This window comes from Seriola lalandi, unplaced genomic scaffold (genome assembly GCF_002814215.2).
Source record: "Seriola lalandi dorsalis isolate HSWRI2012SDOR001 ecotype SW California unplaced genomic scaffold, Sedor1 jcf7180002054983, whole genome shotgun sequence".
NCBI classification, from domain to species: Eukaryota; Metazoa; Chordata; class Actinopteri; order Carangiformes; family Carangidae; genus Seriola; species Seriola lalandi.
The window spans coordinates 714,910-738,091 of NW_019525532.1; the positions used below are offsets into that span (position 1 = coordinate 714,910).

General features: G+C 40.9%; 1 protein-coding gene across 2 annotated transcripts in view; it reads left to right on the forward strand.

Moving 5' to 3' along the window:
* Positions 1 to 20,553, forward strand: part of poln (polymerase (DNA directed) nu) — a 51,828-nt gene extending 31,275 nt beyond the window's left edge. For both annotated transcript variants that reach the window (XM_023396786.2, XM_087171279.1), the window contains 8 exons: positions 6,229 to 6,340; positions 8,826 to 8,908; positions 13,707 to 13,838; positions 18,061 to 18,171; positions 18,457 to 18,535; positions 18,961 to 19,028; positions 19,254 to 19,315; positions 19,942 to 20,553. In XM_023396786.2, coding sequence (XP_023252554.2) covers positions 6,229 to 6,340; positions 8,826 to 8,908; positions 13,707 to 13,838; positions 18,061 to 18,171; positions 18,457 to 18,535; positions 18,961 to 19,028; positions 19,254 to 19,315; positions 19,942 to 20,034 — 740 coding nt within the window. In that variant the 3' untranslated portion in view covers positions 20,035 to 20,553. The remainder of the gene's footprint in view (positions 1 to 6,228; positions 6,341 to 8,825; positions 8,909 to 13,706; positions 13,839 to 18,060; positions 18,172 to 18,456; positions 18,536 to 18,960; positions 19,029 to 19,253; positions 19,316 to 19,941) is intronic.
* Positions 20,554 to 23,182: the final 2,629 nt, after the last annotated feature.

A 23,182-nucleotide genomic window follows, 5' to 3' on the forward strand; every position in this document is an offset into this window, starting at 1 on the left:
CACACACACACACACAAACACACATGCACTTACAGGCAAGGTTGCTATGGAAACAACCCCTCCTAGGGAGCCCTCACCCTGTCATGTCCTCCGATGTCCTTCCCAAACTGGAACAACTGCTGTGTGTGTGTGTGTGTGTGTGTGTGTGTGTGTGTGTGTTTCTCAACCACAATCACTTTCCGGTGTCACTTGAAAAAGTTCAACTAAGAGGCATGTCAGAAGGTATTATGTATCAGATTGTTACTTTGCTGTCTGCGAAAGCATTTTGTGCGTGTGTGGGTACGATGCAGATTTGGTCTTGAGTGTGTGTTGTGTTTATGTATCGATCCCAACCTCAGCAGAATCCACCTCGAGTCTGTTTTACCAAAGATAAAACTAACTACTCTCTATGGTACATTTTGTTTTTTTGGGAATTTGGAATGAACATCCTTCCTGTCCTCAAGCAACCTGTGTGTTTGTGTGTGTCTGTGTGTGTGTTAGTTTGTTTATATTTTCAAAATTTTATATTTTCTGCTGGTGTGTGGGGGCTGGAGCAGAGGGAGGAGAGGAAGAGGCTAGCCAAAACGAGAACAAAGGCAGCCTTTATTCCCTCATCAACCCTGTTAGTCCTGAAAAAAATGTGGCTCAATTGGTTTTAGTTCAGATTTTCTGTTTTACTTTACTTTTAGATTATTCTTTTCAATCAGCTTTTCTGTAACACAAATGAAACAGGATGATGTTAGCTGAGGTTGAAGGTAAACTAAAATGTTAACAGCAGTTGCATAATGCACTTTGTTATCTCGTCATTTTAGAGAAGTAATCTAAGAAGTAATTTTTTTTTTTTCCATTGGCAGATATCTAATTCATTTTAATGCGGCAGACATGAGCTAAAGTGTTTCAGGCTACTGGCCTTAAACAGCATTAGGGTTGGTTCACTGTTTGTTTGTCCACTGTGTGTGTATGCATATTAAATAGCCCACTAACTGATCTGTCCTCAGGAGTCGCAGCAGAATGTGCAGAACTGTGTAAAATGATAATTAAAAAATTAAAAGTGACTCATCAAACATATTTCTTACTTTTCCACATATTAAAGGTCCCCTGTGGAGTTTTTTTGTAAACAAACAAAAGTTATGTTTACATCCAGTGTTTCACTAAAACACACTGTGTGTATCTTTGAGGTCTAACAAACATATTGAACAGATTTCCTCCCTCATAAAACATTTAAAAAGCTGAATTCTTTTATTATCTTAGATTGTGGAATATTTACCTGTGTTTGATAGCTTGCAGTCTTCTTCTTCCTAACCTTTGTTGCTGCATTGCTACGTCATCTTTTGTAAACCTGCACAATACAAAAAAAACGGGAGCCACTGCACTACTGCTGCTAGAGGTCTAAAGCTCCACAAGGAATGTACAGTTCATGTGTGTTGAAAAAATCCATTGTTAAATAGTAAAAAGGACAATTCAAGGTTGGGGTCATCGCTTCCTTTTGTAATCTGGTAGTTTTAGAGAAGATGACCTTTACTGAGATTGAGAATAGCGACTGTTTTCTTGGGATAAATCCCGACGTGGTCAAGTTCCTCCTCTAGTCCTTCTAGGTTTTAGTTATTTGATACAGAGTACATGTGGGATACTTTTCCTCCTCAGCAGACTTTAACTTTTGCAATCCAGTTCAACCTACAGTGGCGAAAGTGGTTTTAGATTTTGGACCCCACTGTATGTGTCATTATGTTTTCTCTATGCCCTGGTTGATTCATTCTTCCTGGAAGCTTCTTTAGACCAACCACAACCCACAAGGGACATTTCATATTCTCAATGTGCAGGTTTTAGTTGAGCTCTTAAGCTTTTATCCATAACCTTCATGCTCTATTCTGTACTGCAAAGCATCACTGAGGGCTGCTCAGGGTAGTGTGGGTGGTGGCATTAAAAATGTATGAGACATGGCTTAATCCTGTCAATATCTTAGTACACTGTCCAAGGAACTGCAGGAGCTAATACCTACTTATTTATTGTTTTTAACTTCTGCAGTCTGAAGCAATACAGGCCTCTACGTTGAACATGAATGTTGTATAGAAATTTAAAGTAGGAAAGCCATTATTCATTATGTCAAATTAAACACTGCAAAAGAAAAAACTGCATTCTGCATTTATAGAGTGATTTATTAGAGCTACGAATGATTATTATTCATCAATTACCATTATTGTCAGTAGAATAATTTTGTTAATAATGATAAACACCCATCATTAAGTTAGCAGAGCCCAGTGATGATCGTTCATTACTTTGTTTTAGTTTTACAAGTGCTACAGATATTCAAATGAATATTATTAAATCTGTCAATGATTCATTTTCTATCAAACATCGGCATTGCTTTAGCATTAGCTTCAATACCACACATTGTATGTTTTTGATTGATAAAGGAATTAAATTGTTTAAGGAATTAAAATCGGTGGAAACCAATAGTGAATATTATATTAATTGATAGTTAACATACTAATAAATCTGACCTGATCTAGCATCTAAAAACTATTTTAGTTATACGGCATTCAACTGCTCTAATTTTAGGGTCAGTCTATAGGGAGCTTACTGTAGGAAGGAGTTATTCCTGTACAGATCAATACAAGGATTCTTGATTGTGGCGTTTTTATCACAGAGGCAGGCTGTGGCACACACACACACACACACACACACACACACACACACATACATACAGTTCACATATACTAGATTAAAATCTCTACACTAATGTGTGGTCTCGGTTTCATACACACACATGAATCCGTCCCAATATTCTCCCTTCCTCTCCACGTCTGTCATACACAATATGCATGAAGGAAAACACTCGCTTTCACACTCTCTCACTCACACACACACACACACACACACACACAGAAATCCTGGTCAGCAATATGTTTCTGAGGCTGCCGGCTATGCTTGGAGGAAATGTGATCAGGCTCATAAAACATTGATGGGATGATATCTTTAGAAACTCCCTTCTTCACCTCATCACAGCCAAAGCCAGTCGTCTCTTTTCCTACATCTCTCACCTCACCATCCGCCCCTCCACTCCTCTGAGGTCTCACTCTTTCCCTCTCCCTTTTTAAAAAAAATCTTTTTCCTCTGCAGTCTCTGTCTGGCCTGGGTTAAACAGGAAATGGTGTTTGTTTTAACCTGCATTGTGACCTGAACAGTCTGGGGAATTTCTTTGTCACTCTTCCCTTTTTCAGTACAGGGCTGAGCAATATGACCCAAAACCGCACCACAATGAATTGTCATATTTATCTCCATAGTGATAAATGTGACAATAACTGTTTTAAATGCATCGGTGCATGAAATCCCCCCCTCTCACACTCCAATCCACCCATCCGTCATCTTTCTTTCTCTTTCCACAGCAGCAGAAACCTGTTACAGCTGGTTGCTTCATCCCGACTCTCAGTCTTCTCTGCATTTAATGGGGTTTAATTTGATTTTGAAGCTGTCGAGCAAAGAGATGTGTCTGAGTGAAATGGCAGTAATGGAATGTACCGTGGTTGCTTTGTGGATATGAATGTAGGTGTGTGTTTGTGTATCCTTGTGTGTGTTTGTGACTATGTCTTGATAGAGTTTAGATCTGCCAAGCTGACAGGAGAGCTGTAGACCTGTCAGTACAGGACATGTCGCCCCAACACTGTCACCTGCTACAAAGGGGTGTGTGTATGTGTTTTTTTTCTCTCTATGCGTCTGTCCTTATTTGTGTTTACAACGTTGTCTGTCTGTCTGCATCTATGAATGCATGTGTATTATGGTATGGAGTTAGGGGAGACAGTTTCTGCCTACCTGTTCCATCAGTGTGTCTCATTTATAGCCTATGGTTATCTCTCAGCTGATATACTGTAAGAGCCTTGGGCAAATTTCTGAAATGATTTGGCCTCAGACGCTTTTTTATTTTGTCTGTTCTGCAACTTAAATGTCCTGAAACTTTCTGTCCTGCAGTTATCCACTCCTGACCTCCACTGACCCAACTCCTTAACAAAAGATGCATTCATTTTGGTTTGAAAATGTTTGATAAAAATTAATAAGCTTTTCATGACAGTCAAAACAAAATGAAAAAAGATTGGTGTTTTCATGACATGGATGGCAGTTTGATTCATTTTAAAGAAAGAAAAAATAAGCTAAAGACAATAATTAATCTTATCTTTAATTCATTAGTCGTGCTTACAGTTTGGAGAGCAAAGCACATCACTGTGACACTGCTTGGGATCAGGGATATTGCCAGATCAAAATGTATGAATGACCTGAGGCTTAGCCAGTAGGTGCTACATTTACATTCATACAAACCTGTGATCACTTTTCCTCAATAACCCAGCTTTACCTTTACTTATGTGATAGCTGTGGTACTTATTGTGAGAGCGATGTTTGGCAATTTCAGGTAAATTCTCAGTCTGTGTTATTGAGAGCACCTGCATACGTTCACATTGCAAAACCCTTGACTGAAGCAGTTCAGTCGTGTACTTTCTATTAAATACAAGTGTACCAGGAAGGAGGTGAAAAAAAGTGAAATGCTCCATTTGTAGAAAATAGTGGAAGAGGAGATTATTTGCAGTTTGTGTGATTCTTTTTTTAAGACCCTTTCCTCCAAGATTACAAAACCCAGTCCTTCTTGGTGCACAATTTTCACTTCCAGCGCGTTATTACTGTGAGAAGTTACATGACACTCATTATAGTTAGAGATATTGCTTAAATCAAGTTAAAATTAGATCGTTAGCGCTGGTAAATGTGCTGAGTGTCGCTGGATCAAGTGTCCTGATTCACACTTAATTGCTTGGCACAGTGCGTTCAGTTTCAGTCTGGTAGATGGCAGACACTGTGGAGGAGTTAAATACATTCATTATAAATCCGACTGCTTTGTTTGTATTGTATTTCCTGTGTTTTTATCATATGTCTCATATACAGAAAGATGATGTACTTGGATTGTGCTTGGAGTACTGGCACACAAAATATGAGCGCCTTTGTGTGAATTCGTAGCGGCTGTTTGTGTTTGCCTTTGATCACGGAGGAAAACTCACATTTTTCTGCAGCTTAGGCACAATCGAGTTTGATTGCACAAAACTGTTCAGTTATCTAAAACATTAATTGTGAGCATCGCACTTTTTTGTTGGCAGAAGATGAAAAGGGACAGTTTCATTCTCGGCCCACAGTTTTCCACTGCCATCAACAGTAATACAAGGAGAAACATGTAGGAAGTAGAGACTCCAATTTCTTCACTGGGGGCTTGTTGTTCTTTTGCTCTCACTGTCGCTGTTTGCTGTTGCTCTCCTCACCTACACGTGACATGACTTACAGCTGAATACAAGTGTTTGACACCCACTCCCTGTACGTTATTCAGAGTTATTCTGGGAAATGTTGGAAGTCACTAAATGAAGTGAAAATGACAGGTTTAGGAACAGATAGCGTCACAAAATTGTAGTTTCAACAGCATGAATAACACCTTCCGTGCACTGAATGTCTCAGATTAATTATAGTGTTTACTCCAACAATGTTTGAGTATTTAAGGGTTCACTTGTTCAATTCTGATATTCCCTTTTAAAGTTTCGCTGACACACAGATGTTTTTGCTTTCTCCAGTGCCTCGTTAAAGTTTTATCTTGTTCAAACTGATTTAAAATTTAAATTGAGTTGCCATTTTCAGGGTTACACAATTATATAAAATGGTAAATTCAAAATATCTTGTGCTTCATTTAACTGTTCTCATAAATCATCACAAAATATTTTGGTACTGTATATCTCAATTCTTGTATATGCACTAGTTCGACATGTTGGGAAACACTTATTCGCAGTTAATGTTTCGTTTGATTAATCCACACAAAAACCAAAGCGTAAAGACGTCATGTTGTGGTTATAGAGGGGATCGTGTGTCAGACTACTTCACGGCCAGGCGCAGTAACCTCCTGGACAGATGCTGGAAGGTGGATTTTGTTACTTTCAGACAAAGCCAGGCTATCTGTCTTTATGCTAAGCTAAGCTAACTGGTCGCTAGCTCTAGCTACATATTCATTGTGCACCTATGAGAGTGGTATTGGTCTTCTTATCCAACTTTTGGCAAAAAAAGGTCCAAGTGCTTAAACCAAACAGCTGGTTCCACAACTGGGGGTGTATGATGCAATTGTTGTGATTGGATGATGGTGATTTTGGGTGTGACATATATTAAGAAGGTGCTTTTGTGTGTGTGTGTGTGTGTGTGTGTGTGTGTGTGTGTGTGTGTGTGTGTACGTGTCAGATTTCTGCCAGGTGGAGCTGCGTCTGTTAGCTCATCTCTCCTCTGACCCTGAGCTGCTCCGCATTTTTACCAACCCCCAGGCTGACGTCTTCACAATGCTGGCCTCTCAGTGGTAAGTCACAAACACGCACACATGCACACATGCACACACACACACACACACACACACACACACTCCCCCCTGATATCCTTGCAAGGACAGGCCAGTGTTGATACTCCACATGGTTTCTCTTTCTCTTTCCCTCTCTCACTCCCAGTCTCTCTTTCGCTCTCTCCAGACTGCCAGCTCCTTCACTTCAAACGCTAATAACCTTGTTGCCATGACTACCATGCCAACTGCCTCATTCGTTCTCTCTTTCCAATGGGCAGGACACCCCTGGGCTGGTCACCCTAGTGATTACATTGTCGCGCTTTTGAAGTGTTTTTTGGGATTGTGTATGTGTGTTTTTGTCCTCTCCCACTGCACGTGTGTGTCGATGTTTACACACAGGTCTGTCTTGTCTTTTCAATGCTTCAAGTTTGGTGTGTGTGTGTGTGTGTGTGTGTGTGTGTGTGTGTGTGTGTGTGTGTCCTTTATTCCTGTCATTTATCTCAGTCAGGTGTGTGGCAGAGGGCAACCGGTTAAACAGATTACCTGGTCACACAGACCATAATCACAGCTCTACTGAGGCTCTGCATTGTTTTTCTTTCATTATCTCTCTTTCACCTATGAACAAATTAAGTGGTGTCACATTATTTCACCTTATTTGTTTTGGAACCTGTTTCGCTCTCTTTTACAGTCTTCTACTTCTTTTCTTTACTTTTTATTCTCAAGTAGTTTTAGTCAGTGTCTGCCCTCTCTGTCCTTTTTACTCCTTTCTTATTCCTCTTTCCCCCCTCCTTTTCTGTCAATCTTTTATATGTTAAAGGACCAGTGTGTAGGATTTAGGGGGATCTGTTGGCAGCTTGGAATGAGCCTTTCATATCTACGTAGGGAGCGGGTCCTTTTCCATGTAGCCCGCCATGTTGCACAGCCATGTTTCTACAGAAGCCCAGAACAGACAAATCAAACACTGGGTCTCGAGAGTGTTAGCGTTTTTACGTTACCTGAAGGCCACCGTACGTTCTCCCACAAGGGAGGGGTGTTCAGTTGGTCGCAATCTGCAACCTCACTGCCAGATGCCATTAAATCCTGCACACTGGTTTCATTTCTTTTTTCTTCTCCTCTTTTCACCTATTTCTCTCTCTCTCTTTCCCCTCGTTTCCTTTATTCCTCCCAAAGTGTCCCATTATTGTCTCACCAGTTTATTCCAGGTAGCCTTTGATTAATTTGGTTGAAACCACCTTTCTTACCAAACTACTGCGCGAAGAGAAAGACATGTTTAGGTATAGTTTGTCCGTTCAGTCTGTGGGGCCAGACGTTTTTTGCCTGCTACAGAACTGATTCCTTGTTACTTTGAATATTGTTTAGATTCTTTATGAACTCTCATTTGAAGCCACAGAGAACAACCTGCAACTTTTTTCCCGCTTTCTTAACTTCCAACTTGTTGCAAACTAGTATCAGTGGCAAACATTAATACGTAAGAATTTTAGCTCAAGACAAACAAAAGAGTTTGTTTCATATAAAATGTGACATTTGACCTGATGAGGTAAAACAGCAGACTGTTTCTTTAAAGTCTTCAGTAGATTAATGTGTATCCAGCAGGGGGCAGTGAAAATCCAGTATGGATTATGCACAGTAGAGGGGAATGCTCACCTTTGGGTCATCAGTCAGAGGTTAAAGGTCACCATCATTTATCCTAACAGAGAAATGTGTATTTGTATGTGTGTGAGAGAGAGAAGAGTGGGCATTTTAAGTTTAATTACCTCATGTTTAAGAGTCCTTATCCTGAGGCTACAGGCATCGAGACATCTGACATCATGAAACACTGGAGTGTTGAAGCTCACCAGACACGTTTATAATTTTTGTGTGTGTGTGTGTGGTGGGGGACATGCTCTCAACACTGATCAGTAGTGGCAGCTCCCTGTCAGCCCCTCCAGAAATGCCACTTTGCAGACGTATCATCCCACCCTGTCTGACTCACAGTACTACGGCTGTCTACATTACATAACTGTCTCTGTCTGTCCATCCCTGCCTCTCTCTCTGTGTCTCTCTCTCTCTCTCTCTCTCTCTCTCTCTCTCTCCCCCCCCCCTCCCTCCTGTCCCCGGTATTTCCTTTAGTCCTTCTGTGTCCTTGTACTTCATGAGTTTTTAACCTCTGTAGAGCATCACTCTTCTGTTCAACAATATTCCTCCTCATTTTTTTCTTGTCGTCTTCGTTTTGTTTTGGTTTACCTCCTCATCTATCTCTGTCTTTCAAAATTCAAACCAAAGAGACAACAATCAAAGTGAACAAAGATCTAAACAAGACTTTATTCAGACATATATGAACATTTGTCAACCAATGACTTTAGTTGCATATTTCCATTTTGCCATCAGCTAACACCAACACCATTTTGTTCACCTCTTAAAAAAAAAAATATATATATATATATATTAAGACTCTTTTTATGTGTATTTTTGATTTAGTATAGAAACACACACTATTTCTCTCAATGTGTTTATCTCTGTCACTCAGGAAGGGGGTGAGTGAGGGTGAAGTGACCTCTGAGGATCGGGAACATGCTAAACGCATTGTCTACTCTGTTGTGTACGGAGCAGGTGAGTACAAACACACACAGGCATGTTCTCACAGAGCGGTGGGTGCTTATAATTGATTGACAGTAATGAAAATACAGATATTCATCAGTCAACATCGATCAGCTGGACAGTTGATCTGTATTGTTTCAAAAATGAAAAAACGATGGGTTCAGGAGTTAATTGGCGATCAGTGCAAAGCTACAAGTGGTTGATTGTGTGACGAGGGTAACTGTGTTTGCAGCAGAGATAACTCTGGGATAAAACAAGCCAGTGACAGAGGAAGGAAGAGCCTGGAGTAGGGCAGTGATGTGATTACTTTAGCTAAGATTTTAGGTTACCAGTGATTTCTTCTAGGACATAGTAGTTTTCCTGTGTTTCTTTCATGTTGTGGAAAAAGAGTAAGAGGAAGATGAATGTGTAATGCACCCTTGTGGTTCATAAGGAGACCCGTCTGTGCTACTTGTGACCCTTTTATGGTTCACACGTTTTTGCTCTTGTGATCTCACACACACACACACACACACACACACACACAGAGTACATAAACACATGACCAGAGTGACATAAGTGAGTGTCATGGGAGACTAAACAAATATTTGTATGCTTGTGTGTGTTTCTTGTAGTAGATCACTGGCAGCGGATTGAAAATTTGACAGATAATAAGTGAGTGTCGGTGTGTATATATGGACGTGTTTGCCATCTGCTTGCATACAAAGTGTGGGCAAGTTTACATGTGCATTTGTGCCTACCTGTGTGATGGAGGGAGGTTTTACGGGCAGTGCACTCCTCATCAACTTTTATTGCCAGTGACCACTTTAAATACTTATTTAAAGTTACAGCTTTTATCACCAAAGTTATCACAACACATCATAACACCTCTGCTATGACCTGGTGTGAAGCAACCACTGGACCGTCAAGGTACCGACTTATAATAAATTCCTAATCTTCAAAAAGCTTGTAATGAGGAATAATAACAGTTTTAAGATTAAGAGCTTTTTGTCAAAAATGCAATTATACAAGATTACAGCACCCGTTCAAAATACAATCTTCTCTAATGTAGAGATCATTCTTGTTCAAAACACAAGAAAATATTTTAAAATGTTTTACCATAAATTATTATAAGCTTTTGGGTGCACAGGGATGTGACTTCCAGATTCAATCTGATCACTTCCTTTAGAAAAAAAACAAAAACAAAAAACAGATAATATTGAGAAAAGACAAAAAAAAATCCTTAAAGCTTACTCGCATGTCATATCATTTCACTAGTCCATGCACAGTTTGCTGGCTCATACAGCTTTTCTATCTGAGGCATCTGTGTTCTTGACTGTGTTCAACATGTCTGAGCCAAAGTGAAGGACAGGGAAAGGCGCCATATGGCCAGATGGAGTGACAAATATATTGATAAACATATTGTAGGGCCGGGAAAACGGGTCAGAAGTCGTGAGTAGGGTTTAGATTTCCTTGAAACAAATTTAGTTTTAATAGTTAATGTAGTTTTATACCAGTTAAGTTCATTTTCTGTTCCAACAGTTGAGTGGAGTTGAAATAGGTCATTTCCTAGTTTTACTTCTTGCACAGGTGCTGCTCTCCTGGCTTCGTAGGGCAGCGTAGTGAGAGAAGCTCTCTCTAGATTTATTTGGAGGAAGTTCAATTACTATAAACTATAATGATCAGTAACCTATTCATTTGCTGTAGTATACGGATAAAGGTATCTCTTTATAGTGTGCTGAGATATCTGGGCCAATATCTGAAAAATTCAAATACTATATAGTTATAAATAAAAATAATAAATAGTTGTATGTTGTTTGTCTCAATACAAAACTGAAGACCTCTTTACATAAACACTAATCTGGCTCCTGTGGTCCTCTGTCACCGTGACCCAGACACGATATATCACTAAAACAGGACATTTACTGTTCTCCCTGAAAACAGCATCATGACAAATCCAGAAAATATCTTCGATTTAATTAACCAATCAGCAATTACCCTTAAGCGCATGGTTTGCATCAGAATCTGCATGTAGCGAACTGGGCCAGCGGCTATCTCTCACTCACATTCAGGAGCTGAACAAAATCTAATGTTCTCAAGCTGATGATGGATTGTTTCTGTAGTACTTCTACTGTGGCACACCTCAGCGGGAGAAAACAAACACAAGCACACACACACACCACACACACACACACACACACACACACACACACACACACACACAGATGAATGATTCAGTTCAAGGAATCTCAGTAAGTCTCAACTATAATAAGCAATGAGGTAAATTTGTAAAAGCTATTCATTTGAGACAAGTGGGGGGGGGCATGGGACACATGCAGGAACAATTTACAAAGCAAAAGGTCAGTGCTAAAAATGCAGAGAAAATATGGAGTGCGCACAAGGAGATAGAAAATAAAGAGACAGGGTGAGACACTGGGAATAGTGAGGCAGTTGTAGAAAATATAGGCTAAAGGCAAAAAAAAGGAAGGGGGAGGTGGTGGAGGGGAGAATAATGTAGGGGAAAGGGGAAGAGTAAAGAGCGGGTTGGGCCGAGAGACAGAAAGGGAAATGAGACGAGGAATTGAAGGAGCTCCTGATCAGCATAGACAGACAGCTCTTCATGGAAGGATGCGTTGCCATGGATACCGAATACTAAAAGGAAGCTTTCTCCGCAAGACAATAATCAGGCCAGGGAGGAGGGGCTGAGTGCGGTGCCATCGACTCACACACACACACACACACACACACACACACACACACACATACATACATACGTTATACAAATAGGTCAGCAAATAAGAAGGTCAGGCGATGGTGTTGGAGGAGGGAAAAAAAGTACAATAAAGATGATGATAGGTGTGGTGTGCAGTGAGAAAATAAAGGAGGACCGCATGGCTGAAAAACTGATGGAAAATATAACAAAAGTTCTTCATTCATTACATCTTTACATTTTGTCAGCTGAGGACTGAGTGACCTTGCTGAAAGTATTTAAAGTAGCAGTATCAGCAACCTTTTTGCAATTTTTGCATTTTGATTATACAGTAACTTAATTGGAAGGGGCAGAAAGGAGGGCAACAGAAAGGGGGCAGAATTAACAGGAATGTTGCAGCAGTATTAGAAGAAGAGATGAGAGAGGGCAAACTGCAAGGACAAAAGAGATTGAGAGGGGTTACAAGAGGAGCAGTGCAGGGAGCGTCAGGAACAGAGGTTAAAGGTCACTCCCTTAACTGACCTCATTCAGCAGGAATGTGCGGCTACACACACACACACACACAGAGGAACATGCTTATCCTTAGTCTGTGCTGTCTAGCATCTACATGTCAACCTCTGTCACATCCTCTGCCCCTGTTTCATACAGTAGATACATATCAAACTCAGCGGCCTGCAGCGCAACACACACAAAAAAGAGACATCTAAAAGCTATTTAATTTTCAAAATAAAAGTATGAAGTGCCATTTTTACCAACAAGAACACCCACGTCAGAAGGCTCTATGGTAATTATCTCACCCATATCAACTTTTTAAAACTACGAGTTAAGGTTAACCTGTAATCAATTCTGACTGACATTATATTGATATTTGCTTGATTTATTTATATTAACTCTTAAAGTATCGAATTCACTCTTATGATACAGCCTGGTGCCCACGCATGTTTTCAAACAAATAAAAATACTGTTCATGAAATAATAATTTGTGTCTGATATTGTTTTTCCTCAAAAAAGTTGCATTACCTCATTAACAAATCTAGTCCCTCTCCATCTAAGAATATACAAATATTTCTAATTTCTTAACTTTAACAGCTGAACACGGGACTTGTGGACTACAACATTCTTCTAATGTCAAACTCTGCTCATATGATTCTGCGCAGTGAGGGTCAAACATCCAGTATGTGTGTGTCTGCGTGTGCCTGTGTGTGTCTGTGTGTGGGGGGTGATTTGGAATTTGCAGAAACTGCTGCCATCCTTGCTAACCCTCCTACTAGCTCTCAGGCTGTTTGGCATGACATTACTCATCACCAACCAAACATCAACACACACCCCTCAGAGCTCAAAGCCATGAACAAACACACACATACACACACACGACACTGTAGCTGTGGCACCTATTAGCTCACCCTCTACACTCCTCTATCGATCCACTTCCTGGGAAAGCACATACATACACACACAATGGCCTCTGTGTTCTTCGCTTTATCTTTACTTTACACACACACACAGACACACACGCACCTACCTTGCAGTCTTGCCCTGATCTTTGCCCACACTGCTTTTATCTTGTCCTCTTCTATCTCTCACCCTTCACTTGGCTCTACTTTTTTTTCTTTGTCTCTTACCCTCTGGTCCAGTCTGTCCTCTGTTCACTCTCCTTCCCTCAACTGTCCTCTCTTCCCCTGGCCTTCTACCTTCTCGTCTCACAACTCGTCACTCAGTCGTGATAAAGGTAGTTTTGCTCCATTTAATTTCTCTGGTTATTGATTCGTCAGCTCAAGGTCTTTTGCATTAAGGTCATTCATGCTGCAAATCAATACAGAACATTGATATTAGATTAAAAAAAAAAAAAAAAGTTCAACATTTTAGGGAATATACTTCATCACTTTCTTGTCCAGAGTTAGTTCAGAAGATTGATGCCACTCATATCTGTATGGTAAATATAAAGCGACCATTAGCAGCAAGTTAGCTTAGTTTAGCTCCTGTAAATTAACACATGTACATGTTATATGTCATCTTTTTAATCCGTCCAAAAAAGAGTGTTTCCCTTTCAGCTTCTGCTGATATAAGCCTGCATTATTAAATATGCGTTAGTTAATGAGTCGTAAATGTTGTTCCCTGCAGGTCGTGAGCGTCTGTCAGGGATCTTGGGGGTGAGTGCTGACCGTGCCAGCCAGTTCCAGGACAGCTTCCTCCAGACCTACAGAGAAGTCCAGGCCTTCATCCAGAGGACCATTCAGTTGTGCCACAAGCAAGGTCTGCGTACATTCATATTCCTATTGTGTCTCACATATGAATATTTACCTCAAGGTTAATGAATAGAAATTGGAGAAAGTATGTCACATACTGAATAGCAAAATATTTATTTATCAGATTGGTGGGGGTCAGGGTCAGATTTAAGGGAAATTAGGGGCTAATGTTAAGAATTACAAATAAGTGAAGGTCGGTAAAATGTCCCAACAAATATAACAAAAATGTGTGTGGGTGTGTGTCTGGGTTAGGCCCTGCACTTTTGACATACATGTCGTTTGAATTCCTTATGCATGCACACATACACCCACGCTCACCAGAGATATGTATGTGTGTGTATGTGTGCGTATGTGTGCGTATGTGTGTGTGTTTGGCTGCAGAAGAAGAGGATGTGCTTGCATTGGCAGGAATGAGACAAACTGGTGTGGGTCAATACTTGAGGGGGGACAAGGTGGGTGGGCGGGGTGCTATGGGAAGGGGCTGATGGTTCAGACGGGACACTCTATTTATATTCCGACTGAACTGCCAACACAGCACACCTGAGACTTGAACACGCTCACACAAAATAGTGTAAAGTCTGCACTTTAACCCTCATTGCACACGGTACATGAGCCCAGTGTCAGGCAGACAGATGCAATCAGAATGCACCAAAACGCATCCTCCTGCTTGTGTTTAGACCTCAGCCTCTGGCTTGTGATCTGATCCCATCTTAACTTTGTCTTTTGTGTGCTGTATTGACATTCCCCTTGCTAATAAAACACTGATGGGTTACACTGTAAACCAATTACAACCTAATCAAATTAGAAGAAATCAGTGGGAAAGAACCAAATGTGTCAGAGTCAACTTCAGCTGCTCTGTTGTTGCATGGAAAACTAGGTCCTTCGTCATTTTCTATTGTATAACAGTGTTGATTGGTAACCTTGTGTTGTAGTAAACAACAGGAATTAGGTCAGGGCAGTAGATATTTTTTATGCCCGCTGGGATGGCGAGCACCTTTGTCACAACTGTCGCGCATAAACAGGTGCTCAGTCACCCACAGCAACCTATCACCGGTGACACACCCCGCTCCCCGCTCATCGCCTTCCCTTTTTCCGGTGTCAGCTTCCTAATCGAAGCAGCGTAATGGACTCATTCTTCCAAAATGCTGCGCACAGATCACAGTGGAAGCCTCCTCGTTCTCAGGGGCAGAGTGATGATGCGCCAAACAGTCGGCTTTAATTCAGCTCATCACCATGGTGATGCTCCCATCAGAGACGGTGCTGGGATTTATCTGCCCCGCTCGTCCCACACTCTCGGTCCCTCTTTCTGTCTGTTGCGCTCTTTCTCTTTGTTTCTTTTCTCTCTTCTTCTTTGCAATTCCCTGTCCAAGTCTAAGTCATTGTTTTAATATCGCTTCTCCTTTTTGTTGCCTCCTCTTCTCATTCCACAGCAGAAATTTAACAGATCGATAAAATAGTCTGTACTGGCCGGGAAGAGACGTACAGTATCACACTGGAGTCACTGGCTGTTTTAGCTGCTGTGCTGTGACTCTGGGAGCAGAAATTCATTCGTGCTGTGGCTCCTTGTCCACTTTGCACTCAGCTTATAGTTGATTGGTATCTGATACAGTGATATTGTGTTCAGCTCTGGTGGATACTGGCAGCCTGAGCAGAGATGAAGTGAGCAGTGCAGGCTCAGTTACTCTCATATTTGTTGGAAATGTATTAGAAAGGAAACGTGAAGGTGAGGTCAGTATCACACTGTGGGTGTAGAAAGAAGAAAAACGCAAAGGATGTAATGGAGAAAGAAGTACAATGATGTAAAAACTAAGAAGGAACAGTACAAAGAAGAGGACAAAAGAAAAAGATAAAGAAGATTTTTGTTAAACACAACAGGGGGAATCACAGAGATGGAACACCGGCCAAGTCTTCTGAAGCCCCTAACAGACACAGGGGAAGCCGTGATCTGCACAGATATGTAAACACCCGGCTGTGATAACACTCGCACATAGACACGTCCTGGGCTCTGAGGCACTGTGAATTGTTCATGCACATATGCATTTAGATATTTCATGTGCAAGCTCAGAGAATGGAGTTGGCCAAGACTTATTAGTAATAAAGAAAGGATTTGAAGTTTAGCTGTTAGCTGCTTCAGCCTCTCATGTTCTCTCATAGATTTTGGCACGTCACCACAGATGAAGCAATACTGAGCTATGTGGACAGCTTCAGTTGAAACACTAAATAGAGATGAAAATAAATGCAAACTTTTATTCTCCGAAAGGTTTTGTTATTAATTACCATTATTAAAACTTGAGTTCTGAGATATAATAAATATTTGAATCTTTCTTAAATCTCAACAATCTGCAGTGATCTGGGTCAAAATTTATATCACAACACTAATAAAAATGTTTTCCCAGTGTCCGTGTATGTTACAAAATGGATCATCTATGCAAAACTGCATAAAAAATAATCAAATGGATATCTAGTGCAATAAACTTTCTTCTTACTGTTATGCAATACATCAGACTAAACCCAAAGGGCTTAAAGCACATAAAAAATTCAAAATCTGAAGTCATTTTCTATATCATTAAATAAAAATGCAACAAGATTGAAGTCAAAGAAAACATCCCAATTATAACCCTTATTATTAAGAGAAGACTTTTAAACTCAACTGCTGGAAGAAGCTGATTGAGAAAAAAGGTTTTCAGGACATTTAATGCCACGTTTTTATTTTAATTACATCTGGTACCAAATTATTAATTTAAAACAATAAAACATTATGATCATATCATCACAGTATAATACCACTGAACGTTAATAAATGATGTTGAATTGTTGTTCAATTCTAGTGTCTAGCGCTGCTGTCCATCAAATGTAGAGCCACTTTCTCCAACCACTGACCACCAAAACCACCTGAACTTGAAAAGCAGTGTCCTTCTGTGTCACTGATTTGAAAACCTGACCTGTTGAGTATGAAAAACACACACATTCCTGTGTGACTCACAGTCATACCTGTCCATAAATGGAAACATTTGTGTGATGTGTTTTCACGGACCCAAAGTACACTGCACATCCCTGTCATCGGGCCCCAGAACAAAGGTCACATTCCTAGTGAAAAGGTCACACTCATGTGTCATGGGTCAATTCACAGTGAGTAGAAGGTTTTTGTGTTTGTCACTACTGGCGTGTGCTCATTTCCTATGCATTTATGCTTGTGTACGTGATTGTGTGTGTGTGTGTGTTCTGGGAAGAGGGTCTTTCAGGTTTCATGCCCTGGTTGGCTTTCCCCATAGTAAGGGATACTAGAGGGATTTAGCCGTAAAGCCAGCTCCATTGTTGTCCAGCTGGTGGAATGTACTGGTCCCACTGTGTGCGAGTGTGGCCGTGTGTGTGTGTGTTGCATACCTGCATATGATAATGGGTGTGTTTATGTCACTGCACATTCTTATGTTGCCTTCTAATGTGTTTCTGTGACTGTACTGGGAATGAAAGTGTGTTTCTTTGCTTCTGTATGTGTATCGTGGATGCCACGGTGTGTGTGTGTATGTGTGTGTGTGTTGCACACTTGTGTGTGGGTGGGTGTATGCTTGTGTCATTGTAAGCCTGCTGTTACCATAATCACCTATAATGCTGTATCAACAAATGACCTTTCATGAAACTGTTCCCTTCAAATCGCACTCTGTAGCTTTTAGTTCTGCTCAATGTGTAGTTATGGATGACTCGCTTGACTGAAAGGAGTGAGACGGTAAAAGGAAAAGAGTTTCCATCCAGGGTCATGGGTCAAAATATGATTTATCATCTTCAAGTTGTTTCAATCTGGACAGTTTTTTGACTTGGACTGGTCTTGACTTTGAGCGTCCTCCTTGTGGACATGCCCTTCTCCACATCGACTGTATTCTTAAGAGTCTTTACAGGTCTGGAGGAGGTTGTGTAAAGCCTTTTTTTTTTTTTTTTTCAGCTGTATGAAATTTGATAAGTGATGTCACTTGAGTTAGTGTCACTTTGGTCTAAAGACCAAAAGATCTGTTGGTGTGAAAAAAGCAACTATCAGAAAAATGTCTGGAAAAACAACTTGTTGATTGTCTTGTGACAATCTGATTATTTTATGTTGTATTTGGCTTCTTAATGATAATAAAGAAAGGGATTCACAGTATTTTGTCGCACAACTCGCACAACTGAAGGCAAGAACGCAGCATGCAAAACTATAAATGATTATATTTGAAATATATTAAATTTTTGCTTTTATCTAGGTTATGTGCTTTCCATCATGGGTCGTCGGCGGACCCTCCCTAACATCAACTCTCCAGATTGGGGCATCCGCATGCAGGCTGAGAGGCAAGCTGTCAACTTTATGGTCCAAGGTAGGATGACTGACAGTTGCGTGGAATTGCACCAGCTTGTGTGCTGGTCTGTAAAAGCTGGACCTTCTTCATTTGCTTCTAGTGATCACAGAGTGACAGCTGTTAGATAACAGCTGTTTGTGGATAAAGTCAATCACTGTAACTTCATTTAATATCCTCACAGTTACAACATGTTAAAACCCCGAACTCGCAGGGTAATTGTCATCACTTTGATGACTGCTTGGAAACATGTTTGTGGTCCAACAGATGCGTGTGTTATTTTTGTTTATGTGTATGTGTGTACAGGTTCTGCTGCTGATCTCTGTAAGATGGCCATGATCCGAATTTTCAAATTGGTCTCCTCCACCAACTCGCTCTCTGCCAGGTACACCATGGCTCTGCAGACTGAGGATGCTCATATTACAAGCCATTGCTCCCATGTTATACCTAACACTGTATCCTTCTATCTCTCCTTTCATACATCTACTGTAACAAAATACACTCTGGCTCTTCACACCGTGCATCTTTGTGAATCTACACAGGAAAAACAGGCCCTATATTTATAGACAGGAACTGACTTGAGTCTCTCACATCAAAACACATGAGAAGCATTCACTGGTTTAGCAGCCAGCTGAATTTTTTGAGGCATGTTCCTGAATGATTTCTACCGTTGCATGCCCAACTTTCAGCTAGAGTAAAGTCTTTGTGGCGATTTGTTAATGAAGATACTTGGTGTCAAATGTGTGTCACACTATTATTAGTAGTTGTGGTTGTAGCGTAGTAGTATTCTGAATGTGTTTGTAACTGCAGGCTGATAGCGCAGCTCCACGATGAGCTGCTGTATGAAGTGGAGGACTCTCAGGTGGAACATTTTGCAGGTACGTTGATGCATTTACTGTCAGCATTAGAGATCAGTTATCAAATATGCTTGAAATTTATTTCAGATACTAAAGCCTATGGGTCATTTATGTAACAATTCTACAATTTCTAGTGTGGTTGAACAGTGCTGCATAAAAGGGCTTTTCTATTATTATGGCTATAGTGAGTGATATGATTGTTGATATTTGTGTGGATACGTGTGTGCATACACTTTTTGTCTGCAGCTTTGGTGAAGAGCACTATGGAGTCCCTGCAGCACATAGACCATCTGGGTGTCCATCTCAAGGTGAGTGACTAGAACCTGGCTGAGTACAATCATTCAGTTTTATAGTAGGGTCAGTTGTCATGTTTAGAGATTTTACACTGCACTGCACTCTCTACCTTTGTTTAATCATGGACACAAAGTTCAAGTTGTTTTTGTTGCCATGGCACCGAGGCTAAGGGAGATGTACACAATAACAATCGTTCTGTATTAGCAGAGGGGAATGATCACGACCATAGGCACATGGCCGATCGGTAGTAATTGCCTTTACTTTTAAATGGTAGTTGTTAGTTTTGTTGTTTTTAAGACTCAGAAATCATCCTATCTGTCTTTCCAGTAAAAAACCAGTAATTGATCATTGAAATACTGACTATCAAAAATACATGTATTTGCTTCAGAAACCCCCACTACTGGGCGTTTATACTGTGAATTGAATTGAAATTGATTGGTATTGAAATTACCATCCACTTTGACACTTGTCTTGTATTAGGCAGCAGTTGAGGTGAGTGACGAAAATCAATGTAGGTCACTGTGAACACATCATGTTACACATGTATGCTAACACCCTGACACATATCCCCTTTCCTCTGTGTGTGTGTGTGTGTGTGTGTGTGTGTGTGTGCGTGCATGTTTCCGTGCATGTTTCCCAGGTCCCCCTGAAGGTGGTGGTCTCCAGTGGCAAGTCCTGGGGGTCCATGTCTGAGCTTAACATCCCTCCAGTGTCTCCCTCTGCTTTTCTCTGAGTCCTTTGACTCTCTCCACCACGCCCCTGTGTTCAAATAATATACCTTTTTTTCACCAACATTTTCTCCCTTCTCTCCCTCTTGGTGGGTTCTCATCTTTTTTCTGAGTTTCTTGTTCCACTTCTCCCTCTCATAGCATGTCTCTCCACCTCTCTCCTCATTTGTCCTGCATCCACATCGCTATGGAAACCAGGCAGCTGCAGCTCCTTCCAGCTCCCAGTTCGTGCTTTCACTCCATCCGTATCCTGGGGCAACGGCAGGAGCCACAGACTGGATTGCGCCAGTTCTCTTTTTTTTCTCTCTCTCTCCTTCTCTGTCTCTCTCCATCCTGAAAAAAAAAAACATTCCTCGTCCTCCTCCTCTCCTCCTCTGTTTTCACACTATCTTGTTAAGACCAATGTGTTTTCTCTGCCTCGTTGCCAAGGTGAAGCTACACATTTGAAGGAGAGCTTGAATGTATTGGTTCATAAAATTGGTTGTTAGAATTATTTTTTTTTTTTAAAAGAGCATAGCAGTTGAGCTAAGACTTGTTGTTTTTATGCTTTGTTCGTGTTGAATAAAACTTTAATTTATTCTGTGTTCTTACTTTCCCACTTGAACCCAATGACCGCTCATCCTTTTTCATTTTTTTCCTGCATGTTTTTCTTTGTATTCCAAAAACTAATCCTTAATTAATTAAGCTATTTTCCATATTCCATTTTGTGCAATTTTAGAGCTGATGCGCTTATTAAGAGGTGCAGAACAATTGAAGCAGCATAATAACCTTGTATTTCAACAAGTGAGTTCCCTGATAATATTCATGTGAAACTAAATTGTAGTTGAGTTTTAAGAGAAATTCCAGGGTAAAAAAGAGCAAGAGAGAGTTTTAAAAATCGTATTTAGATATTCAATTACTTTAAGGCCATAGTCTCAGGGACACTTTCTTTAATAAGCTTCACCTTTGTGTTGGTTGCATTCATCTGATTCAAAGCAGATGATCTAATTTTGCTCAGCTGTGAGCATCCAGCGCCTCGCTCTCTCCGGCTCATCTTTTATCCGCTCACTTGGCTCTAGCCCACTCTCCCCTTTGTCTTGTTCGTGCCTCAGTCACACACACACATTCCACGAATGCTCGTACACAAGCATAAACACACCGACAGGTCAGAAACACACGCGCTCCACTTTTTTTTTTCTTTTTTTTTTTTTTATCCACACAGACACCATGAATGCACTCACACACAGTCACCGGCTTCCAGACACACTGACCGAGTTTCCTTGTCTCTGGCAGCCACAGAGAGAATCTTTTTGCCCCTTTTATACTGTCCTCCAATTAAGACCCTTTAAGCCCTGAAAATGGGCCTAGCAGAACTATACGCCTTGTGACATTTCAAACAAAGCCTGACCCCCATTACCTATTTGAAATGTCACCTCATGTTGGTTACTAATTATAGGACTTGTCACTTTTTAAGTCGGTTATAAAGGTGGCATGTAGGATATCTAGCAGCTCGGCCAGCAGCTCTGTCTTGTCATGTACTTACATTCTTCTAGTTCCCTCTCTTTTTCAGTGGCCCTTCACTTTGCCTGTTGAACCCACCAGCAGGAATGTGCTCCCCATGTGCTGATGTGAGAGAAGCTTTTCTCACCAGGTCAGTATGAGCAGTTCAGAGCCACAGCAATGGACAGTGTTATGGAAATCTGCCCCTCTATTCTCTCATTGTTCTGTGGTTGAAGGGTGCAAGGCCTTCCCCCCTTTTGAGAGGGGAGTGTGAGACTGGTATGTGCAAATTCTAGAGAGCACTCTGCAATTTTGGAGTAGGGGTGTTCAAAGGAGGTATTAAGGTAAAACAAACACTAATAAAGCTGCTTTCCAGTATTTTAAACTCCTTTGTTTGCGTTTAGCAAATGCACAGGACGCAACATATTAGCTCTACACTTTTGTTCTATCATCAGTCTAGCACCATTTTTGGGCTGGCAGCAAATCTTATTTATTTTTTTTACCAAATTAAAATACAGTTACAAAGGCAGGGAAAAAATGAATCACCACTATATTTCTTGGATTTGAATATCATTTTAAAGATAATGAAATAGATTAAGAGTATGTTCATTTCACTGACTAATGCCGTCACTTTAATGACGTGTGCCATTAACAGGAGCCGAGGCCTGATGGTCCCTCTGAAGACTCCAGTTGTCAGGGGCAACAGCATGAGCTTCCCCTAGCTGCCATGGTGACCGTAGGATGTGTAAGTAGACCCTGCGGAACATATCCTCACGGCTGTGATTAATGACATTTATGTCACTTCACATCTAATATAAACCTGTAATTATTCTCAGTGTGTAGTATTTCCCTTCTACACTCTCTTAGTAAAAAAAAAAAAAAAAATCAGTTTCCAGTTGCAACATATAAAAGCTTAATGCATCGTCATTTTTAATTGATACAATATATGTACATCCATGTTTCAATCATCGTCATAATGCAAGAAATCCCATCTTTACATCTATACAGTGTTCCAGTTGTTGTCAGTATAAAAGAAAGCGTTAATCACAATAATAATAGTAATCCCAGTGTGGTAATACAGCAGTCTTCCAAAGGAATGGCAGAAAGGGAACTGAAAGCTAATAGACCCCACTAAAAACCAGGTTGTCACTGCAGTCTCACTGAGGTCGGGGCAGACTGGTTGAACCACCACCTACACTGTGTTACTGCCTCTCTCTGACCTGCTTCTTCATCTCAAGCCCTGTCTCCCTGGGAATCACAAAATCTGCCATATCACCACAACATTGCTTCTCCTCAGTACCGCGTATGAGAATCTCGGACCACATCGTCCCTCTTTATAATTTTGACTCAGCTTTTTCTTCTTTTTGATCCTCATCTCTTCCTGTAACCTCTCTAACCCGTTGGGCCTCAGGCACTATTTACTCATTGCTCCACTTTACGTGCCGAAGGGCCTTTTTTCTCAAATTCCTCACCCCAGCCAAATCACCCCTCCTTCCCCTACAGGTCCCCTACCCCCCAATTACAGAGTTCCCTCAGTTGCAGTTTAACTCCCTTCCCCCCTAGATCCATCCATCTCATCCATGTATCCATCAATCCCTCCTTCCATTCCTCTATCATGGCCGGCTGGTTGACCTGCCTGCCTCCCCACAGTGTGGCTGCATATCAATCCCCTGC